The 22,574-nt window shown below is 46.4% G+C and overlaps 1 protein-coding gene across 1 annotated transcript in view; it reads left to right on the forward strand.

Moving 5' to 3' along the window:
• The window catches only part of AGPAT5 (1-acylglycerol-3-phosphate O-acyltransferase 5), a 1,254,587-nt gene that overhangs the window by 1,140,545 nt on the left and 91,468 nt on the right, over nt 1–22,574 (forward strand). Inside the window, exon 7 of the mRNA XM_069606103.1 lies at nt 22,195–22,318. Within this exon, the coding sequence (XP_069462204.1) occupies nt 22,195–22,318 (124 nt within the window). The remainder of the gene's footprint in view (nt 1–22,194; nt 22,319–22,574) is intronic.

The raw sequence follows: 22,574 nt of genomic DNA on the forward strand, positions 1-22,574 counted from the left end.
ATTCCCCTCTTTCTCTCCCTTCATCTCCCTCCACGCATTGACCAAGGTCAAGGCAACCATTTTAACCTTCAGTTCTTGCGGAGGTCTCCCCTGTGGGGTGGCCCCTCCCCCGCTCCTGTCCTTCGCTAGGTCCTATGCCATGTTAAAGTCCCCAGTAAGGATGATGGGAGATTTGGCGAACCTCTCGAGCTTTAGCAGGACACTCTGGAGGAAATGGTCTTGTGCTGCATTTGGCGCATACAGGGTCGCCACAGTGATGGCCTGTCCTCTGCCCTCAAGCTGCACTGCCAAATACCTCCCCTGATCATCCCCGTCCCTCCCAGTGATACGCATATCAAGACCGTCCCTGAGGGCCAATAGGACGCCCACCTTCTTCATGGACTGGGTGGCTTGAAGAGATCTGGAATAGCCCCATAGCTTGACCCTACCCATGTCTACTACTCGAATGTGGGTCTCTTGCAGCGTGAGGATGTCTGGCCTTTCACGTAATGTAGCGCTCTAGCTTCTTGCACTTAACCGGCGAGTTTAGGCCATTCACATTGAGAGAAAGGATCTTCAATCCCCCAGAGCTAGTCATACCGTAACCAGAAAAATGGATTGGATGCAACCTCCCGCTTCGCTGCTACCAAGCCTCCTCCCCAGGGCGCTTCCTTTTCACCTGGACTCTGGATCATGTCACCCTTGTGGCTGTGCCTGCGCTCTATCGAACCCTTTCCCCAACCCAAACCCCTCCCACCATGGTCATGGTGGGGAGAAATGGCTGGCCATAGGCCCCCCTCAAATCCAAACCTCGAGAGCCGCCCCTCCAAATGCCCCCAAACTGTTCCAATGCGGGATCTCCCAATCGCATTCCAAAATAAGCATCCCCCCAACCCCGAAGACCCCTTTGCAACTGTTGAAAACTCGTAACCTTGCTTCTACATTCTTATTCTCCTGCGCCCTCCCCAGGCGTACTTTTTGTAACCCGTCAGCCTCCCTCTGTACGGGTCCTCTCTCCCATACCTTGGCCGTTCAGCTCTAGGAGGCCTATTCCTTCCTTGGTGGCGGGACTCTCTCTTTTGAATGGGTGTTGTTTTTCTTTGATTTTTTTTTCCACACTCTGCGACCGACCTGTTGGAGTGAAGACTGGGTAGATGCCGGCGGAGGCGTCCCTTCCAATCCCAGGAGGGCCAGGCCCTGTTCGCATGTAGTGATTTTGTGAGTCTTTCCGCCCCAGTCGAAAGTCAGGCCGAAGGGGTGTACCCACCTATACCGAACATCGTGGGCCCACAAGTGGGCCAGTAACGGAGCCATTCTTCTGCGCTTGTTTAAGGTTGCCTGAGCAAAGTCCTGATATAGCGATATTTCCGCCCCATTATAGGTGATTTGGCCAGCCTTCCGTGCTCCCGAGAGGATTTGCTCCTTCAATGTGTAACGATATGTAGTGCCACCATGACATCCCTCAGTCTTGAGCCGGGGTCTGATCTTCTAGGACCCACCCTATGTATTCTGTTGAAGATTGTTTTCCGTTTCTGGTGCGTCCAGGAGGTTAACAAAGATGCCCTTTATGACCCAGGGCACGTCCCGGTCCTGAGTGTCGTCCGGTAGCGCCTATATACAAATGTTCAGGCATCTAGACCTGTTTTTTAAGTCTTCCACCTGAAGTTCTTGTTTGTGCGTGGCTGTTGCCAATGTTTCCAGAAGAGAGTCTGACTTCCTTGCATTCTCAGCCAGGGCCTCGATTGCTCTCTCATTTGTGTCAACCCTTTCCTCTATCTTACTAATGTCTCTCTTAATATCCTGTAGGCCTTCAGCCAAATCCTCCCTGAGAGCGTCCATTTGCTTTTGACTAGCTTTGGTAATCTTATCGTCTGTCGGCCAGAAAGAGTTTCAGTGCCAATTGGTAACTGGTTGTTCATGAGTCCCGGGATCCGCCGAGAGGTCGCTGTAGTGCCCTCCATGAGGAAGGTTCCTTGGGGTTCCTCTGTGTCCTTGGCGCATATCTTGGCCAGCGTGCCCTCCTGCGCTTTTCTCTGAGACCTTTGGAGAGATGGAGTGTCCTTGGGTTTACTCTTAGACATACTCTCAGCGTCCCAGGGCATTGTGCTCTGAAGAAGAAAAACATTCCTCCAAAATCCCACTGCAAGGGGGATCCCTCTGACGGACAGACCCTCCAGCGAAGAAGGCCTCCACCCCCTCCTACGACTTTGCTGAGCCGGCGTATTAGGGGATAACCACTGGAGGGAGGCCTCCACGTGGTCCTCCATGTGGGTCCAGGTGCTCTGGTTGGGTCCCTGATGGCGGCTTCCCTCCCGAGACGCAGTTTGCAATGTTGTACTGTTCTGAGGGGCCCCCCGGCGCCACCACAGCAGGCAAGACCCGTCCGGGTGCCAAGAAGCGGGTACCACCTGTCCCCGAGGGAGCTAAATCCAGCCATGGGCACTGTGGCACTGGGCTGATGTCCTTGAATCGAGGGCCTCAAGCGTTGTAAGTGCACACCAATCCAGGTGCGCGGCGTGTGTGCCTCCTTCGCATGTCCACGCAATGGGCACTCCAGAGGGTTATCCTGAGGCCCCTAAGGGGTCCAGCCGAAGAGGTGTGGGGGGTCCCCAATTCCAGATGAAATAAAGGAGGGTTGCCGCCTACGCTGAGATTGTAAGGCACTTGAGCGGGATCATAGTGGTCAACTCTATGGGGCTGCCACGCGTACCTTGCCGGTGGACGCTGGTCTCCGGATTCCTGTTCGTCGCCTTTGCACTCCCCCGAAGCGGGCCTGCCCCCAGTCCTCCTGAGGGGGGAGGGTGTGTGGATTGGACGCCCAGCGGCGTACGCCGCAGCACACCCCCACCGGTGTTGGTGCATCCGCTGCTCCCGCGGGCCACCTTCAGGGCTGATGATTTAAGCGGGGGGAAACTCACCCCCTCTGAGGGTCTGATCCCCAATATCCTGGAGCGGGGGGATGTTGGGGCGTCCCCAAAACGTCTACGGCCACAGCTTGCAGGTCCTCCGGAGCAGTCGGAGTGCGGTGCGGCCGCGTGAGTCACTGCGCACCTCCACCCGCCTCAGAGGTTCGATTCATTCGCCGCGGACTTCGCGGCGAGCCGGCAAGGATCTGTCCGTGCTCCTAACTCACGGCTGCACCCCCGTCCTGTCATTGCTGTTGCCTGGGGAGGGCTCCGGTGGTCAGCAAGGATGTTTGTCGGGCCATGGGGTCGGGAGCTCAACGGCCGCAGTTTTTACAGCATCGCGGCCATCTTGGAATCAGCAGCCGAGTTGTTAACACTTAAAGTATAGAGAATGTGTGCGGGTGCACATCTGTCTGTATAGAGAATTAAATAAGGTTAGCAGAGTTAGTGAGGTGCAGAGGAGAGTAACACAACCCTGACACTAGATTGCGATGAACAAAGTACAAGAAAAAGGAAAGTGTCCACAGTCAGTGGTTCACTCACGTCCCATGCACACTCAAGGGATTGTATGGGAACAAACAATCGATAAGTATTATTCAATTAGTTATTGTTGAATTGGAGACCAACCCAATGAAATAATAAGTCACGTTTAAGAAAGAATTTTCACTGATGAGTCCATGATGGACCCTACTGGCTATAAACGTAATTAGTATCTTAATTATCAATCAATTATAATTCACTGTAACAAATCACTTTAGTGCAATAGTTATGGTATTGAACAAAATATTTAATTTAGCTCAAACGAGTGGAGCGAACAACCTTCCAAGAATACAAAGTTACAATATTATTTTCATATTGGTACAATGTTATATTGATAGTTATTAAAGACTGTCAAAAGTTGTTCATATTAAAAACTCAACACGTTTCAGAAAAACAATTCCCTTCATCAGGAGTAGTTACTTGTTGATGCGTTCAAAGGTTCTGCAATTCAATTTCAGGTATCTGTGTGTTACAAAGCAAATGGGTATCTGTCATTTTTCAAGTTGTTAATAATGAACACTGTGATCACTTTTTACAAAGAACCCTACCTCTCATAGGAGCCCCGGTGCGTATCTGTTTGTATCTATGTTGAACAGGAAGACATTTCCGTGACTGGAGTAAACATGCAGCATGTTGATATCCAGGGCCCACCCAATTTAGTACTATACCCTATGTCAAGTTGATAACTTGGGAAGAGGCACACCATACTGCTCAATGACCTATCCTCTGTGATTAAGGGAATGTTGTTCTTTTGCACAGGCACTGGAATTCTCATGGCCTTTGAGAGAACTTTTGAGGCCTTTTCCTTCCCATAGTAGGAACCTCCCATGCCAATACCAATCCAGCAATCAAGGTGAACTATTGGGGTGGCTTGGTGCACCAGTCGTAGACAGTTCCCTCTGTTGAGGGATTGGTGCCATTAATTGATAAAGCCTTGGAATGTGTTCAGACTTGAACTGGCAGTAATGTTGGTAATTGTAATCCCTCTCTCTGGTTTAAGCGCTGCATGGACCATTGTAACTTCAGCAGAAGTTTTCTCATGCAAATTCCTTACTTTGTTGTGTGAAGTGTGGACAGGTTATTGGGGGTGGCCATGTTATTGGGGGTAGCCACCTTCAGGGAATCCATTCACACTCTTCAGTGAGGCATTTCAGTGTACCTTCGCTACAGTGCAGCCCAATGTACTCTGGAAAGCCCACATACTTTAGCTATCCACAGTTATTCTGCCCTGAACGAGTGTTGGAAAGGAGCGAATGTTGTGCAGCAATTTTACTGAAGCCCATTGCTGTTGCCCGGTGGAGTGCAGGGGGGTCACTGAGAAGTACAGCCCCATAGGGTAAGGTGCACTGTGCCCAGAATTCATTTTTTCTGTAGCACTGGGCAAATACTGTATGGAAACAGATTGCATGAGGAATGAAAGTGAAATTGGGACTATCAATGCGTTGAATGAAGGGAAAAAGGAATGTGCATGCAGGTACTATACTGTGACAGAGATTTGAATTTCTTGTACCTGGCTCCATTGAACTGCTAGTTTTTATACTGTATCTCTTAACACAATCTTTAAAATAGCTGCTAACTTGGCCCTCATCGGGTTTCCCTCGACTACCGTCATCTTGTCTGATTTATTGGTTTAATTTTTTAAGGATGTCCGTGATTTGTTCGAAAATATTTCACCTAATGGAGAAGTGATTGATTGTGTTTAAACTGAAAACGAAATTCGCTTTTTACTTTGTTCTACTTTTCTTTTGGATAATGTGGGGGGAGACCCCCCGCAGCCACACCTTACCCCTCCCTAGCCTAACTTATGCCCTTACCCCACACCCAACCTATTATGCACTTTACATATACTACATTACCTTCCATTTTTGGTCAAATATATTCGGTCCCTTCTCCTTAGGTGAAATTGTATTCTGTGAAATCTACGGCAACAGTTTTTTAATACCTACTGCAGTCACGTTCACTAGAATGGAGTCCAGTGTTTATATCTATATGAGAAAAAAAATCAAGCAATGAACTGTGTGCCAGAACCCAGAAAAAAAGGTAATTGGTTTAACAATGGTGGAGGGAATCAAATTGATAGTGCTTGGCAAAAGTTGAGTGAGGGGTTACCAGGCATAAATCTTATCAGTATCCAGTTAAAATGTTTCCAGAAATGCCCAGTGAAAAAGTTCTCAAGCAACAACTATTCATAAAATGCAGCTGAAAAGTAGCCACAAATGTAGTGCTGATAGGGTAATTGTTAAGGTTTTGAGAGGTCATGATTGCCGGGGTTCGGGTAAGGTTAGGGTTAGAGGAAAGATTTTGGTTATAATGGGCTAAAAGTTAGGGTCATGTGGTTGCTGCAGGGCTGGTGATGTTGGTGTTTGGTTAGTCATTAGGGTAGATTATGTGTCAGGGTTACTGTTAGGGTACTGGTTATGGTAAGGCTAGGGCTAATTGAGTAATGGTTTGGGTGTTACAGAAAGGGAAAGGGGTGGGGAAGTTGGGGAGGGCTGGTGCTGTTGGCGTAGGATAAGGGTTAGGATAAACCTAGTGGTTAGAGCAAAGTAAGCATTAGGTTAAGTGTTAGAGTTGCAGTTAGGATAAGGTTAGGATTAGTGCAAGAGTTGGGTTAGGGCAAAGACTGTCATTTGTAGCAAGCCGATGATGGAGTCAGAGTTGGGTTCATTATTTATTTTCCATTGATTGTGTATTGAGTAACATGCCAATAAAATGGTTTAGCGTGTTGAAGGGTTAGTGTTCTGTAAGAGTTCAGGGTAGTAATTGGAGTTAAAGGATGGTTTAGGAACGGCGATAGTATGATTTTGGAGGTAGTATTAAAGGTTTGAGTCATTGTTGGGGTTACAGCATTGTAGTTTTGTGTATTTAAAACGTTTTTTTGGCAACCCTATTACTGGCAACATGTTCACACTTTGTATTTGCTGGCTACATTTTTGAAAAAATCATTTGCTGGCCACATTTTCACATGACTACATTTTCCTGCTGACATTTTCACATAGAACCGTCTTATCTTCAAGCCCCCAACACTGCAAGAGTAACACATTCCTGAATACGTATGTGACTGTGTGGGGTCAACAGAGCACTGAAGACTCTAGTTAAAAATCTTTGAGGAGGTTTGAATAATGGTCTATAAGGGATGGGGAAAGTACCAAAACAGTACGCACTCTCTGCCTTCACTAAGCATACAGGGCTCAGGATGGAAGAACAGTGCAAAAGGGGAAACGACTTTTGTTTTCTAATAAATCCTTGATCCCTCCTGGAATGGAGCTTCAATTACACTCGGTTTTCAGTGGTCAGTTTGTGACAGGTTAGGTGGTGGGCTGAACTACAGGGTTTGTGGCATCTCCCTATAAATCCAGTGACCAACTTTAAAGAAGTGTCAGGATGAAAACCCAGTGAAATCAGCCAGAAGGAGTTTGCTTTCAACCAGACCTTTTCAGTGTCCAGATTCATTAATGTCCAACTACAAAGTTCCCTAGTCTCAAGTAGGATGTATTGTGCCCAGAACCAAAGTTCCAAGTCTAAAATGTATTGTTCAGTTATCCTCTTTGGTTCCTTCTGGATTACTTCTCTGTGATCTGAGGGTAACAATATTTAAACAAAGGACTTTGCAGGCTCTTGAAGGTTATTGCAGTGCACTCCTAACAGCAATAATGTACAATTCGGTGGTCGGTCAAAAAAGCGAAAAAAAATATCAAATTACCAAAATCTCGAATTTAAAATCTCGAAGAAAAAAAATCTCGAATTATTTTATTTATTTATTTATATGTATTTGTGGGTTCAGGTAAGTATAAAAAAAAAGGCAAAATAAAAAAAAAATGAAAAAAGGGGGTTTGGGGGGGGAACCCCCCATTTCGAAATAAAAACGTATTAAAAAAAAAATTCGAGATTTTTTTTTTCGAGATTTTCAATTCGAGATTTTTTTTTTCGAGATTTTTTTATTCGTTTTTTTGACTATAAACCGTACAATTCCCCTTGCCTTTGGGAATATCCAAGACTCTTACCATCAGAAACATCACCCACCCAACTGGGTGCTGGTCAGAATGAACCAATTCTCCACCAGTGGCCAAGGATCGACTTCTGGGACTTTAGCCCGCAAAAGGCTTGGTTTTTCCTTCTGAATGGCAAGTTCCTGCCAGAGTCTGAGCTAGCAATATTTCTGCTTCTGGCTAATACAAGGAAGTGGTTTTATAACCCCCTGCTCCTAGGATGTGCTGTCCTTGTTTTCTGACTTTTCTCATGAACTGCGTTATAGCTCTCAGTAATCTACATCTCCTTGGTCCTTCTGCTCCTGCACCGCCTCACTGGACTGCCATCCACGCTCCACTAATTCACAGTTCTTTCTGCCTCCTTTTATAATACTCTGCCTGGCTTGGCTGCGGCATTTCACTAGCAACTTTGGCTGCTTTGATTGGTCTGGACTTTCTAGTCCCAGCTCCCCATTAGTTCTTTCCCCTCATAATTCTCATGTGTTATAGGTACGTCTGGGGTGGCATGTTGGTTGTCAAAGACTTTTATTGTTAAGAAAAGAAACCCTCACTAGCCCCTATCTTCTGAGAGGGGGTTTCCTGCCTCAAACTAATACTCAAGGATCTGGAAGACTGTTAGTCGAAATCAAACTCTGCAGGTCTGTGTCATAACCAACTTCTATCCCTTACACTACAACTAAAGAATAAGTTAACAGAAAAGTTCCTGTTCCTGGAGAATGACTCCCTTCTCCTGGTAGTTGGGTGGTAGTCCCAGAAACGTTCTTTGGCAAAAAGGATGCCAGGGGGAATTGCTCCCTTCTCCTGGCGTGTGGTTACAACAAACCTTTACAGCAGTCAACTTTTGGAACCAAGAGAATGACTCCCTTCTCCTGGTATTGGTTCACATACTCCAAATAATGTTCACACCAAAACCAGGTGGGGGTGGGGGGCTTATGCAGTGACTCTCTTCCCCTGACGCCTCTTGATCAAAAGGACTTTCAGTCTCTAACTTTCAGAACCAGGAGAATGACTCCCTCTCCTGGTATTGGTAAAGTCCCAAGTCCTTGTCGGGGCCTCTGTAGGCTTTTCCCTGCCACTGCAACGAGGAAGCTTTCCTCGGATACTTAATATATATATGTCGGGCTCCAAAACTCTTCTCTGATGGTCCGTGGGATTGTTGCGACCACTGCAATGAAGAAGTTCTGTGGTGCTTCATGTGGTTGTGTCACGGTCTGAGACCCTTCTCTGGTGGTAAGTGGGCATATTGCTGCCACTGAGATGAGGAAGTTCTCCTTGGATGCTCGATATTCCCTTCCCATTAGTTTGACTGTTGCCTCTCTTCCACCGCTGTGTCCCTTCCGAGTCTCTCGTACTTCTTGTTACCTTATTTGGGACTTCTATATGCAACAGGGCTTCCTTGGACTGAGGGTCATCTCTCCGGCTCTTTGGTCTTCCCTCCACTGCTTCTGCAGCAGCATGGTGCCTCTGCGCTCTCCTGGACTGCTTGGCCTCCTCTTTCTCCTTTGTGTTCGGGTCTGCTCCAGCTGGACCCACGGAGAACTCCCTCAGTACCCCGCCGGCATCCTGCGCTCATCGGTTTCTCTGGTCAGCCGACAGGATTCGAAACTCCCACTCTGGATGGTTTCCACACCTGCTGCCTCTCCCGGCTGGGCTTGACTAAGTCTTTAGTCCTTATCTTCTTATCCAATATTGCCAGTCCCGCCCTGGCGGTTCGTCAAAGTACTTTGTTGTTGTTGATGGATTGATCTTCATACATGCTCAGGGCCACCTCTTACCAGGACTAGCACAGTTGGTAATCTTCATGTCTTCTGTGCTCTTGTTCGTCCTGGTACTTTCTGTTGTGGTGGTTTCTCCTACACTACAGAAAAACATGGGTCTACTTTCAAGAAAGTTGTTCTGCACGGGTGGGTTCGGGAAGGGTGGTGTTGGTACTCCTTCTGCAAGGCCCGAAATCTGGTATCCTGGTCCGCCTTTTCCTGTTGCAGCACATCCATATCCTCCTTTATTTTAGTGATGTACTGTCTGCTGTCTTTTTCTGACTCCTGGCTCCTGAGCAGCCTCTGCTCAGAAGAGTCCAGATCAGATTGGGCCTTCTCTAACGCCATCTGTTGCCTATTTGCCAGATCTTGGCCTTCAGCACATTTGTCCTGCATGGCTCCCACATATAGGTACAAATATGCCGCTATCCTGGCAATCTTATTATGTTCATCTTTGGCTTTAGGGGCCATATATAGTTCACTCAGGGCCACATGTAGGTGTCATGATCTCTGCTTCCAAAAGGTCAGGGTTTTCCCAACTCCCTTGGAAGCAGATCCATAACCCAGGTTCCGAGTGCCAACCAGTCCCAATTGGGACCTTTTGGACCCAGTCCTGGCGCCAGTGGCACCAGGCTCATAAATATGCCCAGTCCCAGCGCTGGAAGCGCCGGGCTCATAATGCTTGGGTGGACTTACCTGCAGCAGACCATGCTGCTTACTTGCCTGCCAGTTGAGCCTCTGATCCTCTTCTGTTTGGAACTACTTTTCCTGTTGGGTGGGGCTGGAGCCACTCCCTAGATTTAGAACACTGGAACTCTTCTGGAAGGCAGGAACTCTTTTCTTACCAGGAACTCTTTTCTTACTTAGGCGTGGCTGTGGAAGGAGACACCTAAGCACTACAGGAGGCTATTTAAACCACACCCGGTGGATGAATCTTGCTTTGCGTTATTCTGCACCCTCTGCAGCAGGACGCTCATCGTGTCTTCTGCATCCAGTCCTGGGCCTAAGGAAAAAGGCTTACCATCCTGAATCCAGTCTTCAGCAACACCTATAAAGACAAGAAAGAACAGGTTAGCATTCCGGCATCTGAAAGGCAAAGGCTTACCATCCTGAATCCAGTCTTCAGCAACACCTATAAAGACAAGAAAGAACAGGTTAGCATTCCGGCATCGGAAAGGCAAAGGCTTACCTACTCTTCGTGCGCTCCGGAGGTCTTCATACTGCATTCCGGCATCTGAAAGACAAAAGCTTACCAACTCTTCGCACACTCCGGAGGCCTTCGGCGCTGCATCCGCATCTGAAAGACAAAACAAGGTGCGTTTAAAGACATTGGGGAACTTTAATACTCACGTGCCATTACTCCTTTCCACATCTAATCCAGTGGGTATTCCGGCACCCTGCAGCCGCTCCGAACTCGTACCTGCAAAATAAAAAGACAGTTAGAGCGCATTGTGAAGCAGGCAACAAGCGCTTACTCACGTGCTTCCAGGCGCTTCTATTCATCACACGGGCTCCATCTTCAACTCACTTCAGCCCGTCATCCGCCATCGCCGGAACCCTGCAAAACAAGAGACATCATTACTAAAGACTTTAAAAAGACATTTGAATGACTCGAAACTTACCGTTCGTGCAGTAAACGACGGACAGCAGTCCTCTAAAGTCAAGAGGCCTGCGCTACCTATCCAGTGAAGAAACTGGCTACAGCACCCTGCCCCGAGGCAGATGGAGAGCTCGGCATTCACTTACCTAAGGTGAGAGCGTTAACCTTTGGGGTCTACAGGAGAGGAGAAGAGGAAAGAGATAGGGACACCCCAATAACCCCAGTTCATTAACCCCATATTTTCTATCTGCAGACATCTTACTCTACACGTCAGGCATACAGTGCACAGAGGTCCAGCCCAAAGAGCCAACCGGTTGCTACACATCACCTTTGAAGATACGGTAGTCGCCCAGTCAAGACCGGCGCCTCTGCGAGAATCAGGTGAGCGTTACAGAACGCAAAGCCTACCGCAAAACTCTCGCCCAGGCGCTATGGAAACCTTGGATACTGACCCCCTAGCCCGGTTACTTGGGGAACTAAGGGCAGAAGTGCATGCAACTCGTCAGGAAACGAATGCTCTAAGAAGGGAACTAATTATTTCCAAGGAGAGAACAGACAATCTTGCTAGACAAGTGCTACAGTCACAAGCCGGACAGACCCCGTTACCCGCATCAGGGGCAAATCTTCCTTCAACATCCTCTATGAATCCAGTGCAGATCAACCTACCTGGGAATGTACCTCTGGCTCCGCCCGAGCGATTTTCTGGTGACCCAAAGAGGTTTGCAGTATTTATCAATCAGTGCCGGTTGCACTTCTTATGCCGGCCAGCAGCCTTTCCAACTGATCAAGCTAAAGTAGCTTTTGTACTTTCGTACCTTAGTGGCAATGCGGCAGACTGGTCGATCCCTCTAGTTCATCAAGATGATCCGGTTCTCCATGATTTTCAAGCCTTTCAGCTTAGTATGGAAAAACTGTTCGCAAGACATTCACAGGGACAGGCCTTGGACAATGAGCTTCTTTCGTTGCGACAGGGTAATCAAGACCTTTTGGCTTATATTGCATCTTTCAATAGACTAATAGTGGAAACTCAATGGCCTGAGGACAAAAGGATTACGCTGTTTTATAGAGGTCTACGTGGAGAGCTCAAAGACGTTTTAGCCCAAGTAGTGAATCCCCCACAAGACTGTTCGGATTACATAGACTTGGTCGTTCAAATAGATCACAGGCTGCAGAACAGGAAGGCCGATCGTTCCAAGTTTGATGCTCGAGTATTTTCCAAACCGCCAACTCCTTCCAAAGGAGTAGACTCCGGGGAATCCATGCAAATAGGGGGTCTGAAAGGTCCTCTAACACAACGGGAGCGGGAAAGGAGGAAACAGTTGCAATTATGCCTATATTGCGGAAACTCAGGGCACTTTCTTCGAGACTGTCCGGTGAAACCTGCCAAGAAGGCAGTAGGAGCTGCAGTTACCAAAGTTACAAACTCTGAGCAGGGAAACGACCTCGCCCGACAAGAATAGAGGTCCTCTTGCCGAGCGTAAAAACCAGTTCCGTGACCTCGCATTTCGTGATACCTATGGTCCTCATTAGCCCTGATAATCCGGATCGATTACATGCAATTGAAGCTTACGTCGACAGCGGTGCCATCGGCAATTATGTGGCTCATGAAATGGTTTTGAGGATGAATCTAACTCTTTGTCCCAAGGCTGTAAAGGACGTCATTACTACGGTGGATGGTACGGAGATAGCCTCCGGGCCAGTAACGCATACCACTCAAGAAGTGACGCTAGTAAGTCAAGATGGACACCATGAGAAGATCGTGTTCGATGTGATCAAGGCCCCTCAGTTTCAGATTATTCTAGGAATACCTTGGTTAGAGAAACACAATCCTCTGATCGATTGGCGAGCAAGAACGGTCCAGTTTCCAGAATGTGTCTCTACTTGTCACCCTCCACCTGGTGTTGCACTGGCCGCAATTTCTTCAGAGACTCCCCAGTTACCTCCCGAATACCAAGATGTTTTCCGGAAGGATCAGGCTAACTCTCTACCTCCTCATAGGTCTTATGACTGCCAGATAGACCTGATACCTGGATCTACTCCTCCTTGTAGTAGAATTTATGCCCTCACCGAGCCTGAGAATCTTCACCTTCGACAATACCTGGATCAATACCTGGCAAATGGGTTTATTCGTCCTTCCAAGTCCCCTGCTTCTTCAGCTTTGTTCTTCGTTCCAAAAAAGGAAGGAGACCTTAGAACTTGTATCGATTATCGCTCCCTGAACCAGATCACCGTTAAGAATAGACATCCGTTACCTTTGATCCCTGAACTCCTGGACCAAGTCAGAAAAGCATGCATATATACAAAGCTGGATCTTAGAGGAGCTTACCACTTGGTACGAGTAAAAGAGGGCGATGAATGGAAGACGGCCTTCCGCACCAAGTATGGGCTATTTGAATATCAGGTCATGCCCTTCGGACTTTGCAATGCCCCGGCCGCCTTTCAAAATTTTATGAACGATGTCCTCAGAGAGCTCATAGATGTATGTGTTGTTGTTTACATTGACGACATCCTCGTTTATTCTTCATCGGAATCTGAACATCGGAAACACGTGAAAATGGTCCTCGAAAGATTGCGTCAACACAAACTTTTCGCTAAATTGGGAAAATGTGTTTTCAACGTGACTGAAGTTGAATTCTTGGGATTCATATTATCACCTGGTGGGGTGCGTATGGATTCAAAGAAGGTCGATGCAGTTCTCAAATGGCCATCACCATCCTCCGTAAAAGGTGTGCAAAGCATGTTAGGCTTCGCTAACTTTTACCGCAGGTTTATCCCCGAGTTCTCTCGAATAGTCCAGCCCATCACTGCCTTGTTAAAGAAAAATAAACGTTTTGAATGGTCTACCGAGGCGGAACAAGCTTTCCAGGATTTGAAGACTAAATTTATCTCTGCACCAATCTTAAAACACCCTCGCCCCGAACTCCCCTACATCGTGGAAACTGATGCTTCAAGCCTTGCCATGGGGGCAGTTCTATCACAAAAGGACCCGGTAACCAATCAGTTGCATCCCGTGGCATTTTGGTCCCGCAAATTCTCGCCTCCTGAAGTCAATTACACGATTACTGACAAGGAACTTCTGGCTATCAAGTCTGCCTTTAAGGCTTGGCGGCATTATCTGCTGGGGGCCCGACACACCGTTACTGTGATTACGGATCACCGAAACCTGCAATATTTGAAAACCGCAAAAGCCCAATCCTCTAGACAACTCCGTTGGGCATTATTCTTTGCCGAGTTTGACTTCATAATTACCTATCGACCAGGTACAAAGAACGGTAAAGCCGATGCCCTTTCTCGGATGGGAGTGGAAGAACACTTGATCAACCCTAAACCTGTACCAATCATTCCCGAACAAAGAATTCTGGGTGTAATCGCCACAGAATCCATAGAGGAAGTTAAGGATAAAGCCAGGCAACTTGTAACTCCAGCAGGTATACAGAATTGGCATCTGCAGGGAAAGGACTTTGCAGTAAAGGACAACCTATTGTATTTCCAAGAACGATTATACCTACCCAGCACAGATTTACAGAAAAAAGTAATCTCTTGTTATCACGACTCTTTAATGGAAGGTCATCCCGGTATAGCCAAGACCTCAGAAAAGATCAAGCGCTACTTCTGGTGGCCGTCTTGGAAAAAAGATATCAGAGACTTTATAATGTCCTGTGGAGTATGCGCCCAAAACAAGAGTCAAAAGGAAAGACCAGCAGGCCTCTTACGCCCTATTGACATCCCACCTCGCCCTTGGCATACGCTTTCTATGGACTTCATCACCGATCTACCTCCATGCTCCGGATACAATACGATTCTAGTAATCGTGGACTTATTCTCCAAGATGGCGCATTTCATTCCGCTCAAAGGCTTGCCAACAGCAGCAACTCTGGCCCGAGAATTTCTCGAAAACATCGTCCGACTGCACGGTTTTCCTTCGGTTCTAATTTCGGATCGAGGTAGTCAATTTATTTCTCATTTTTGGCGAAGTTGCTGTCGGTCGGCTCAAATTGATGTGAGACTATCGACCAGTCACCACCCTCAGACCGACGGACAAACCGAGTGGACCAATCAAACTCTGGAACAGTATTTACGCTGCATGCTGCAACAAACTGAAAAAACTTGGAAAGATATCCTTTGGATAGCCGAGTATGCCTACAATAACTCTGTCCACTCGGGAACTGGGAAAACCCCGTTTTTTCTTTTGTACGGCAGTCACCCTCGAACCTCGGAGTTGGATCCCCTCCAAGATCTTGAAACACCAGCAGTAGACTACCTGCATTCTACAATCACCAAAGCCTTTAAGGAAGCTGTTTCTCACCTTCAAAGGGCTAAAGAACAATACAAGAAAGGAGCAGATCAACATCGGAAGGAAGCCCCTCACTATCAAGTAGGGGATCAAGTCTGGTTATCCACCAAATATCTATCTCTAAAAGGGCCACGCACATTCAACCCAAGATACCTTGGTCCCTATTCCATCACTACCATAGTAAACCCAGTAGCGGTCAAGTTGGACTTGCCCCCGCACATGAAGATACATCCGGTCTTCCACGTCTCTCTATTAAAACCCGTGCAACCTCAAACCCGACTAACCAAATCTCCAAAACCTATCCTAGTGGATGGAGAACTCGAGTTTGAAGTCAAAAGCATTCTGGACTCCAAGATCTCCAAATCTAAACTATTCTACCTAATTGACTGGAAAGGCTACGGCCCCCAAGAGAGATCCTGGGAACCTGCTGAATATGTCCACGCTCCTCGCCTAATCAAAAGATTTCACCGAACATTTCCTGACAAGCCAAAACCCCCGGAGAAGCCCGGTTTGAGAGGGGCCTTGAGGGGGGGTACTGTCATGATCTCTGCTTCCAAAATGTCAGGGTTTTCCCAACTCCCTTGGAAGCAGATCCATAACCCAGGTTCCGAGTGCCAACCAGTCCCAATTGGGACCTTTTGGACCCAGTCCTGGCGCCAGTGGCACCAGGCTCATAAATATGCCCAGTCCCAGCGCTGGAAGCGCCGGGCTCATAATGCTTGGGTGGACTTACCTGCAGCAGACCATGCTGCTTACTTGCCTGCCAGTTGAGCCTCTGATCCTCTTCTGTTTGGAACTACTTTTCCTGTTGGGTGGGGCTGGAGCCACTCCCTAGATTTAGAACACTGGAACTCTTCTGGAAGGCAGGAACTCTTTTCTTACCAGGAACTCTTTTCTTACTTAGGCGTGGCTGTGGAAGGAGACACCTAAGCACTACAGGAGGCTATTTAAACCACACCCGGTGGATGAATCTTGCTTTGCGTTATTCTGCACCCTCTGCAGCAGGACGCTCATCGTGTCTTCTGCATCCAGTCCTGGGCCTAAGGAAAAAGGCTTACCATCCTGAATCCAGTCTTCAGCAACACCTATAAAGACAAGAAAGAACAGGTTAGCATTCCGGCATCTGAAAGGCAAAGGCTTACCATCCTGAATCCAGTCTTCAGCAACACCTATAAAGACAAGAAAGAACAGGTTAGCATTCCGGCATCGGAAAGGCAAAGGCTTACCTACTCTTCGTGCGCTCCGGAGGTCTTCATACTGCATTCCGGCATCTGAAAGACAAAAGCTTACCAACTCTTCGCACGCTCCGGAGGCCTTCGGCGCTGCATCCGCATCTGAAAGACAAAACAAGGTGCGTTTAAAGACATTGGGGAACTTTAATACTCACGTGCCATTACTCCTTTCCACATCTAATCCAGTGGGTATTCCGGCACCCTGCAGCCGCTCCGAACTCGTACCTGCAAAATAAAAAGACAGTTAGAGCGCATTGTGAAGCAGGCAACAAGCGCTTACTCACGTGCTTCCAGGCGCTTCTATTCATCACACGGGCTCCATCTTCAACTCACTTCAGCCCGTCATCCGCCATCGCCGGAACCCTGCAAAACAAGAGACATCATTACTAAAGACTTTAAAAAGACATTTGAATGACTCGAAACTTACCGTTCGTGCAGTAAACGACGGACAGCAGTCCTCTGAAGTCAAGAGGCCTGCGCTACCTATCCAGTGAAGAAACTGGCTACAGCACCCTGCCCCGAGGCAGATGGAGAGCTCGGCATTCACTTACCTAAGGTGAGAGCGTTAACCTTTGGGGTCTACAGGAGAGGAGAAGAGGAAAGAGATAGGGACACCCCAATAACCCCAGTTCATTAACCCCATATTTTCTATCTGCAGACATCTTACTCTACACGTCAGGCATACAGTGCACAGAGGTCCAGCCCAAAGAGCCAACCGGGTGCTACACATCACCTTTGAAGATACGGTAGTCGCCCAGTCAAGACCGGCGCCTCTGCGAGAATCAGGTGAGCGTTACAGTAGGGGACCCTGATCTCTCCATATATCTGACCCTGTTTCAGTGACCTGTTGCGCAATTGCCTGCAACCAGAACGTTTGGTCCTGATGAGTCCACTCACCTCTCACAAATAGCTTATGTAAGAAGTGCTCTCTGGCTATTTTGATGTCTACCAGTGTCGTCATTCTGGAATTTGAGTTCCTTCCTGACTTACAGAAGTTTGTATTTTATTTTTGCAGAACAGACCGCTTCCTTAGAGCGTTCCTTTGAGGAGTGCTTTACAGCGTAACACAGCGTGGTGATCCGACCGGATGTATGTCTCCTGTCAGTTAGCACACTGTATTAATCTGCACAAGTGATAGATCTAACCCAGAATCTCCAGCTACGAGCCCCCACTTTGTTAAGCGGCTTCACTTCAACACTACAGCTAAGTCAATGCCTAGTCTGGGATGCTGAGGGAAACCCTTATTGATATATTTTTTGGTCCAGTTCATGTACTCTGGATGACAACCCTTATATAACACCCCTCTCTTAGAATCCCCCTGACCCCACTGAGCCAAGAAGTAGGTCTGTTTTGCAAATTTAAAAGGTTTATTTGAGAAATATAACAATATATATATATATCACACTTCTATAAATAAATTGATAATGGATATTACACTTGTGAATATGAGCAGTAATCAGCAAGAGGTAACTTATGAATAGGAAGAGAAGAATAAGGTGGGAAAGAATGCTTTATATGGTTCAAGGAAACGCAATGATGAATGAAATGCAGTACAGAAAATAACTTGATATAGCTTCAACAAAAGACAATGTAATCACTTTTCCTTGACAATTCACTCCCCCCCCTATGCAATGTAAGAAATGGAAGGAGATGGAAAGAGGAGCACACAGTTCTCAGGAATGCAATCAAATACAATACGAAATTCAGTTCCCCCCCCCCCAGCAAGCTTAGAGGAAACAGGTAGAAGTTTGAAACACAGGCCCAAAATGCTTTGAATGTGATGACAATTAAGTGAGAAATGTGCTAAAAATGCTTTTAATTCCCTATAGGAGGTTCAGGGTGAGTGGTAGACACTTTAAATCAGTTCAGGTCAGCCCTAACAATGGTTCAGGGATGGTTATTAGGTTGTAAACGAATTTTAGCAGTTCAGGCAAAAAGCGGCTAGCTTTTTACAGATGACGAAATCAGGCCAAATCGCAAATCGCAGTAAATTTTGCGAGTGCGTAAATCGCGATTACGGCAAAAGTATAAGGAGTAGGAAGTCGGTTCCAGGTTCGTTGGAAAGTCTAGAATCCCAGCTTTAAATTTCGTTCCTAGCCCAAACGGTTCAAGAGATACGGACAATTTAATAAAGGTAGATTTTCGGATTTAAAAGTAAAACTCAAAATGACAGCTGCAGAATTGACAGGTGACAGTTGTGCAGCTTTAAAAATGACAGATGACACGATTTCTAGGAGGCTGTTCTAATTAGGTTAAAATAGTTTGGATTAGATTATTTTAACTAAGAGATTGGGTTCTGCACAGTTCTGGCAGATACTCACTCCTAATTTTGAAATGAATGGGCCTCGTCACGGATCTGGTCAACTGAACTGGACTTCGGGCGGTTCTGCTCACAGCGTCTGGGTCAGCTCTGCTCTGCTGGTCTAGCCTCTCTGGATACAGCGGCCTCTGGTTCTGGATACTGCTCTGCTTTCCGGTCCGGATCAAGTGGATTCTGGATGTAACACTGCTTTCTGGGTACTGGCAAAGGTTCTTGGCAAAGAATTCAGACAGCTCGCCCGACTGTGGAATAGTTTGCAAATGATTTTAAGGATGCTGAGGCCTGCTGAGAAATACTTTTGCTTGCAGTGGGCCTTCTTGGTTCAAAGTTCTGTAGTCTCTGTTTAGCTTGGAAGTCTAAGTATTGGATCTCTGGATGTGAAGTAGTCGGTCAGCACGCTCCACAGCAAATGGAATTGAATCCCTCTATCTGTCCCAGCAGTCTCCCCAGTTTTATGTGTTTTAAAAAGTGGGTGGAGAGGCTAGCATCACTAAGCTTGCCCCTCTCTTGATTTGATAGGTAAATAGATTCTTTGGTCCCTGATTTGGGAAGGGATAGTGTGTCAGAGTGATGTCATTTTTATGACCTGCAGAAATGACACTCCCCTGGTCAATGTGCACACAAATCTATTCCTGATCCAAATACATATTTCCCAGGTACACATTTGGTTGACATTACATGCACATATTACACATTGCTTCAGGTACTCTCTGTCCCGACTCTGGCGTTTCTAGGAGCTTGCATTCAGAAATGGCAACTTATTTTCGATTTTAGTGGGTTTTGCAACATTGGTTTTTCATCAAAAATTATACAAAGGTACACCCACCTTCTCCAAATATCCCAGTAAATTTCCAGGTCTCTATCTTAAATACAGTGTCTACAATATTCATAATTAGCGGGGTTTTGCCCCAGAACATGGTACAAATTGGAGTTTGGACCCAAATCGTGAGGGCATTTTCCATACTAAGACTCTCAAAGTTGTACATTCCTGTCATTTGGTTACAATAAGTTATCACTGTTTCTATAAAATATATATTTGTTGCAATTCAACTCCCCAAAGTGTTTGGGTCCGCCTCCAGAAGTCTGGGTGGGTCAGTGATCACATGTCTCTCCTTGCTGGCAGAGGGCTGTTGACAGGAAACACTCAAAATTAACATACCCTATTCAACTGAAAGGGGCTATTGTCTCTCTCCTCCAGGCTGAAGGGGAAACCCCCCCCCCTCCCTCTCAGAAGGGCCATGTGATATCCTGCCTCCTGTTGTGAGTCTCTGGGGTGTTAAGAGTTCTCAGCCTCTTGGCCTCTGGGAACAGCAGGTGGCTAAGATTTTTTTAATTAACCCACAGGCTTTGAAGTCCAGTTCACTCAGGTCCCTTTGTCAGCCAGTTCTCCTGTCAGAGTTTAGACCGCTAGCGCCGCCTTGGGGAATTTGTCGTACTGCATCCATTTAGGAGTTGTCTTGAATTTGACAGGAGATTTTTGCTATTGTTCTGATAGGCATCCTGACATTAGAGTGGTGATGTGGAACCCCCCACAAGAAGGTTGTATCTTTGGAGTGGTCTTGTGCCAACTGCGCATTTCTCCTGGATTCTGGCGTGAATGTGGGCGGCGACAGCTCATCCCCACATCCACCCAGTCTATTGATTTAGTTTGTTCTGGGATAGAATAATGGGCGGCGCCAGCTCATCCCCACATCTACCCAGTCTAAGGATTCAACATGGGTCAAAACCCTTGACAGTGGAGTGTGACGTTGGACAGTGGGCTATGTCCTAGGTGATCGTCCTTATCCCAAGAGGGGGTGCCCTCTCGCATTATACCACTCCTAGGTGGAATATTGGATTGCAGCCGCACCTCCCTAGCCTCATGGGAAAGGGCTCCCCCTTGGGGAGTAATGACGATACCTTGCAAATCTTCACTTATCTTCCTGGCTTAGGGTCCTTCTACCATTTGCTGTCAGGTGAGACTGCCATGGCACCTCTGCAACTCTGTATCTCCACTGCCAGCAAACAGATTTTCTCTGCATGTCTTTCTGTATGTGTTTCAGGATATCTCTGATATCAGCCTTTTAATACTTTCAGTGAGATTGTTCTCCTGATCGTCAGCACTCTGTGATTTTTGTGTTTCCTTTGCTGCAGCCTCTGAACTTCCCAGCATCCTCTCTGTCCTAATTCTTGCAAGGCAGCCTCCAGAGATTATTCAATGACATTAGAGGTTGGGGAGGGCTGACCGAATCTGGGGCATCCCATCGCCCAGTTTGACTGTCCCCGAGGTCACATTGCAAGCGGGCAGCTCCCTCTAGCACCCAGTCTCCTGGTCCTCCCAAACTTGATTCCTAAATGTGACTTCATCGCACTGATAGTGGGGCACAGGGCATGTATGTGCAGATGCTTCAACCCCCTCTTTAATAACACACCTAGTGGCGAAATTATGAATTGTTTTGCGAGGCTGTATAAGCCATGATTGGGGCTACATTGGGGCAAACATAGTGGCGAGTTGTGTCGGTGAGATTGCTGTTTCTACAATAAAATGTGTTATATATGCATGTTGCTTGCAAGCATAGTATGCAAGTTTGTATTTCTTGCTAGGTAGGTAATTAACACATTACTGTTGACAAATATTGTTTATGTTGCCTGCATTGAGAATAAGAATGCATACCTGATTTTGAGAACTAGAGTAAGGAATTTGTTATGATTTCTTTTAAATTATATAGCCTTTAAAACCAAAATTCAGGATTGTCAAGCAAACCAATTGTGTGTATTTAACCAGAATTTAATAAGTGGATTTTAACTGCTTTCTAAATTTCAGCAGGTCTACGGTATTTGTTTTTCATCTAATGCAGATACTTGTCTACCTGGCTGTTCTTTTTAAATGGCAGCATTTGTCTTGTATTATGCGTGGGAACTTATGCCCAGTAAAGTGGTGTGAGCTTGAATTGGTTTTTCAAGGCACAGTCAGTTTGGAAGGCCTACAGGTTCTTTAGAACCAATTCTCGGATTGTTATGATTTAAAATTTTTGATTTTGCCTTTAGTCAGGCATGTCAATTGAGGATTGGGTTGGCCTGTTCACATTAATTGCTTCTTGTGGCAACTTTATAACCTATTGCTCAATAGGTGCACATCTAATGTGAAGACAGATAAATAGATGTAGGTAACTACTTCTGTTGGTTTAGGGTGCAGGGGAGGAGGAAGAACCATGGCACGGGGTCCCAAATACAAAAGATACAAAAAGGGTGTCTTCAATTGTGGACACTCTTTTTGTAACTTCTTGTGGCAACTTTGGCAGTTAATTGTTCGATAGTCACATTCTCAGTGTAATATTATGTTATTCACATGACTTCTACGTCTGTATTATTTCATTATATGATAAGTGTTTTGCAGTGTTGTATGCACCAGGGTGTGCTGCATTAAACATGTATATAGGACAGTGTGGAAACGTGCACAGTCAGGAGTTGTATATTTCAAATACGGATTACCCTACATTCTGTTTTTATGGGAAGTTTTTGGCTTCAAAATGTTTATGCAGTAAATTGTAACATTGCTTTTCTTTTTTTTTCTCCTTTTTAAAAAAAAAAAAAAAAGAATTTCTGTGTAAGGAATGCCCGAAAGTTCATGTTTACATCGAGCGTGTAGACCGGAGCGAGATCCCAGGAGAGCAACTGCATATGAAAAGATGGCTTCATGAGCGATTTGAGATTAAGGACAAGTGAGTAACATGAACAAAATTGCATATCAATACCTCAAATCCTCAGTAATATCTTACTTGGGTAGATCTTTCAATATGAGACACTCACGGTACGATGCATTTTCAGAATTCGGTTCGGCCAAACACACACCACCTTCTTCACTCACACAGCACTCTATGCCTATTTATGCCCCTTTTGGATCCATTGCCAACTTCACGAACCAGACTTTCAAACCCATCTTTCGATAGCCCCTAAACAAATCCACCTGTTGCCTAG

This window comes from Ambystoma mexicanum, chromosome 4p (assembly GCF_040938575.1).
Source record: "Ambystoma mexicanum isolate Mex_15411 chromosome 4p, UKY_AmexF1_1, whole genome shotgun sequence".
NCBI lineage: Eukaryota > Metazoa > Chordata > Amphibia > Caudata > Ambystomatidae > Ambystoma > Ambystoma mexicanum.